At 36.3% G+C, this 4,964-nt stretch overlaps 1 protein-coding gene across 1 annotated transcript; it reads right to left on the minus strand.

The window, feature by feature from the left end:
• Window positions 1-1,471: 1,471 nt before the first annotated feature.
• LOTGIDRAFT_163095 (hypothetical protein) lies at window positions 1,472-2,290 on the minus strand (the record flags this gene model as incomplete). The annotated part of the gene is made up of 2 exons (XM_009059141.1): window positions 1,472-1,557; window positions 1,702-2,290. The coding sequence occupies 2 exons, from the start codon at window positions 2,288-2,290 to the stop codon at window positions 1,472-1,474; spliced, it is 675 nt and encodes a 224-aa protein (XP_009057389.1).
• Window positions 2,291-4,964: the final 2,674 nt, after the last annotated feature.

The following is a 4,964-nucleotide window of genomic DNA, read 5'->3' on the forward strand; positions in this document are numbered from 1 at the left end:
GAGATTTTAAACAATAAATAAGAGCATTAAAACATGATTTGTTTTTATTACATCTGTAAAGTAATGAAAGTAAAATAAGTGGTTTGTCCCAAATATTTCCGACTGCTGCCACAGTATCTTGATATACATTTGAACAATTTGATTCAATCATGATTCCTGAAAGCTATATCTGACTAGGTTGCCTGGTCTGTCAATCTATCTTCCGAATTGTATGTTTGCATGAAACCGGACGAACGAAATGCATGGTAAATAAAATATAGATTTACAAACTGGATCCAAAAGTACTGCTCAAATACGATACGAAGGTATAAGTCTCTAGAAATTTGGTTTCAACTTGTTGTTAATCCTCCAGTTTACAAGGAACTAGATTTCATCACAAACTTGCTATCTCTTTGGGATGAGTGCAGACACACAAATTCTAGTTCCTTGTAAACTGGAAGACTAACAACAACAATGACTGAAAAAGAAGGTAATAATATTATATTGCAGTCAGATCTAGATGTACGAGATAGGGTAGAACAGATAAAGAAACTGCAATGTAAAAACTTTGACTGGTATTATAGAAATGTACTTTCAATATCCCTGTGGACACCTGTAGATGCTCTACTTGTTGGTCAGGTAATGCTATTACATGTATAAAACTCGCGGTTAATAAAAATCAATCCCAATCTTCATGATTCAGGGAGAGATAATCTAGAATTCTTGCAACGGATGACATCTGGTAGAATATATGTAAACCAACGACGAAAACCGTTCCATCATATGCTTGTGATCTACTTTGAAGCAGAAGTCGAATATGGTCGTCGAACCAAGTGGTCGGAATCTGCGACCTAAACTTGACACCATGAAAGACCGTTGAATGCATTATTGTTAGGTCTTTGCCAAACAAATTGTATACAAATTCATAATTTCAGATTTTTAGCTTGGATAAACCAGGTTTTTGTGTGGACAGATTATAAGGGTCGTCTGTACAACTTTACCCTTGTAACACGGGTGTTATAGGTAATCAGGTAAGTGAAGTGGGTTGTAAATCAAAACCGTGTTGACTATGCAGTTCCACTAACATTAACATTTTTCGCACTTTTAGATACGGAAGTTAACATATTGAGAACTGGACATGTCGATGTAACTGCAACAAAAGAAAAATCTGAGACTGATACTTATACTTTGCTTAAATATTGTGCATGATGATGCATACCTCAAATAACCTATTCATAAAAATACCTGTTCGAATTTTTCATACAAGTGCTTTATCTGAAATGTCATCATCAAGCATTGGAACTTACTATGTATCTATGCAAAATGACATTGTTTAAATGGGTACTTATATCCTGTCACAATGACTTTAAACAATTCTAATTTCATGTCTTTGTTTCGGCTTAATATAAAATCAGTCAAAACTCCATATTTTGATGCGACAGGTAAAATTGTTGCTTATTCTAATATCTTTATTGAATATGCCATATACATGTTATAATACAACATCAACATTTGTTAATAGTTTAGGTGGTTTATATACACCAGTAATAATATCATCACCAAACCAGAAAGATACTCCTTTAAAAAAATTGTTACTTATTCAAATTACTTTTATTGAAGTTTACGATATATGTAATAATACAACATCAACATTTGTTAAGTTTAGGTGGTTTATATACACGGGTAATAATATCATCACCAAAGATACTCCTTTAAACTTACTAGCATACGATAAGTCAATCATCTTCTGAACCTCTCCAGCTGGTGTCCGTGGCCCTGATCCTGAGAGTCGAATTCCCCCGATCAATGACGTTTGGTGCCCATGAAGTCGTGGAATATCTCGGTTGATGATGATTTTGTAGTCGTTGGACGATGAACGGTAATACTGTGGCACTATCTCATCCACGACGCCATGCTGTAGATAATTTTCCCAGTCCACATTATGGTGAGATTGTGAAAATTCAATAGTAGACGGCGAGTAGGATACGATTGCATTTCTTCTTGCAGCTTTTACACTATTTTTAATTTGTGTCATAAAGTCCTCCATTACTCTATAATGTTGTGAGTGAGAAAGCGCGTCAACGTGGGCAAATCCACTTGGTAAACTCATATGATCATCATATTGAATACCATTTATTGTGTAGTTTCTGACCAGATCTGCCGTCATGTCTGCGTAAAATTTTCGAACGGCAGCGTTAGTTGCGTCACAATATACATAATTTCCACCAGCATGCGACGTGTACCCACCATTTCCAGTTTTTAAAAGCAAATCTAGTTGTAGGAGAAGTTCCAAAATGAGCTTGAGTACCATATTCAAACCACGAAAACACCTCTAAACCGTATAGTCTTCCTGCATTTACTGCCCACTGCAATGTGTCTTTAATGAATACTGCTCCATTTGCTGTTGCTGTAGAAATTTTGGCATATATATATATCCATCAGCCCATATGTTTACATATACTCTCGTAATGCCAGCATTTTTCAGAGCTTGAAACCCTTGCTTAACTTGGGACTCGCTGGTATGGTAATGGTAACGACATCCACGTTCCATATGTTCGAAAACAGAAGGCATCGACTGCAATGAATAAATTATTTGTGTTGTGAACAAACGAATAAATAAAGGAAGGTTGTCAATACTTCCATGAGCTATGGGGATCTTACGATAGTAGAAATTAGATTTTGTAACAGGCTCAAGTAATTGAGCTGTTTCTCGTTTTTAGGCAACAGATGTGGATACTTCTTGAGGCTCAATTTTCTACACCTATTCGTTTTCTAAAAACGCTAATTTGTTGTTGAGCACTAGAAATATAAGATGTCAGTCACCATATATACCATATGAAAAACACGGACATTCTATGTCATAACATATAAGATTAATGACACGGATAAACGTTTACCCGTCACACAAATCCAGCTATACAAACATTTTGATGACCAGTAAATATGCTAAGAGTCTTGTACATTGGCAAAATCAAGTGAACTGAAAATCGTAGGGATACTCTGTAAATAATTAATATGACTTTACCTTTAGTCCGAGTGGCGATGACAAAGATTAAAAGAGAAATGTTTTTAGGCCTGCCATGTCTGTTAGAAAGTCAGGACGTTTTGACGAATCATGCTAATCTTATCTAGGATATCTTTCGTGTAATCGGTCAAATAGTGAATATAGATCAATAATGATAGTACGACTGGGCATTACTGACACAAAGAAACTGCCTGCAAAAAAAGTGCCCATTGACACTAATATGTAACCAAGGAGGCTACAACGCTAATAACTAGCTAATACACTTTGCACGTATTTCGTAAACTATTTTAATAATTTTATGGTTTTGTGAGATTTATACTAAAATGAAATTTCGATACATTATAAACGATGGGAAATACATTGCCTCTAAGAATGTAAAAGTCCACATAGAGAGGTGGGGTTAAAAAAAATGGAATGGAAACAAGATCAACCTCATCATGAAGTATTTATTATTACTTCTAAGCTTGAATCGACAATCAACAAGGGAGTTAAGCCTGCCATAGACCAGAGGAACGAGCTGAGCTGCCTGCCTCAAGAGATTGTCAGTTGAGTAACATTCTTTTTTCGCCGCAGACGAGTGATCTCTAGAAAATCCTCAGCCAATTCCGTACGTCAACAAAAACAACCGAAGAACAGATGAAATGGCCTCCGTTCGCTGTTTTGGAATTCCTTAGATAAAACAGCGAATAGACAAGGGTAGTCTTGTCATGTTCAGCAAGTTGATCTTCTACAATTGTACCATTCACGATTACCATAATGATCCGTCAACGTGTGTCTATTGGTAAGTTACTATTTCTAGCTTAGTTGGCAGCTTAGACGCCCACACACGGTGATTTTCTGGACAAAAAATGCCAAACAGGATAGATATTTTCCTACCAAAGACATTCCAAACTCAATTCCGCTCATATTACGAGATTTCGGTGCTTTTCGCTAAAGAAAAGTTGATATATGGACTATTTTCATGCAGATATAGGACTGGATTGGAGGGTGGACTGATACTTTACTTGTTACCCAAAACCCATCATATAGAGGAACACCCTATAACGACCAGTTATTGCTACTCTTCAATTTCAGAAGGAAGAACTAAAATAAATTTGTTCAGTTTTATTTTCTTCTTAATCCTCTTCAGAGCACTGCCAGTAACGGAGCTGAAATGATAACACATAAAATTAACCGAACAATATCTTAAGAAACACAATGGCAATATTCTGGGCATCACAGGGTTCAATAAAAAGTCGCAAATTAATAATTAGGTTTTTTGAAGCATCAGCGTGTTCAAAACCGCTATTTCTCACGATTGGCATTCAAGTTTTTTTTGTTTTGAATCAAATTTAGTTTTTTTAACTGAATATCCTGTGTAGGTCATTATTTGAACTGTTAAGCTTCAATTCAACACCTGATAATACCCGTTACAGCATATAAGCTGCAGAAAGTAGGACGTAAAACTCCCATTACATTTCATCTTGAGCACAGTAAAAGAGGGGGATAAAATGGTTAACCATACAAACCTAGATAGAAACACCGTAACTTTGGTGTAACCATAATCGCACAAAAATTGATTGCTGAATAGTCGACTGTGCACTCACTGACTCCTTCGAAAATGTCATTCCCTGCCATTCACATTACCAATTCGATCCTCTATGAACTTATTCCGGGAATCCTGCTGAAAGTGTAATTTAAACCCATGGAAAAAGCTATATTCAAATCCATAATCAAAACTGGGCATGCTTTACCAAAAAGCGACAAGGAAGCGGAGATCAGAAACAGCATGAACAGTACAACGAACTAGACACTGCCTAGCCTTTCCGCTTTCATCATGGTCCCATTCATATAGTATATGGGCAAGGTATCTGATCCCACGAAACAGTACAAAAGTAATATACACCTACGACCAACGCAGAAATATAGTAGCATACGCCAACGACCAACAGCACAGTAACATACATCAACGACCAGCAGC

Source organism: Lottia gigantea, assembly GCF_000327385.1.
Source record: "Lottia gigantea unplaced genomic scaffold LOTGIsca_37, whole genome shotgun sequence".
Classification (NCBI taxonomy): domain Eukaryota; kingdom Metazoa; phylum Mollusca; class Gastropoda; family Lottiidae; genus Lottia; species Lottia gigantea.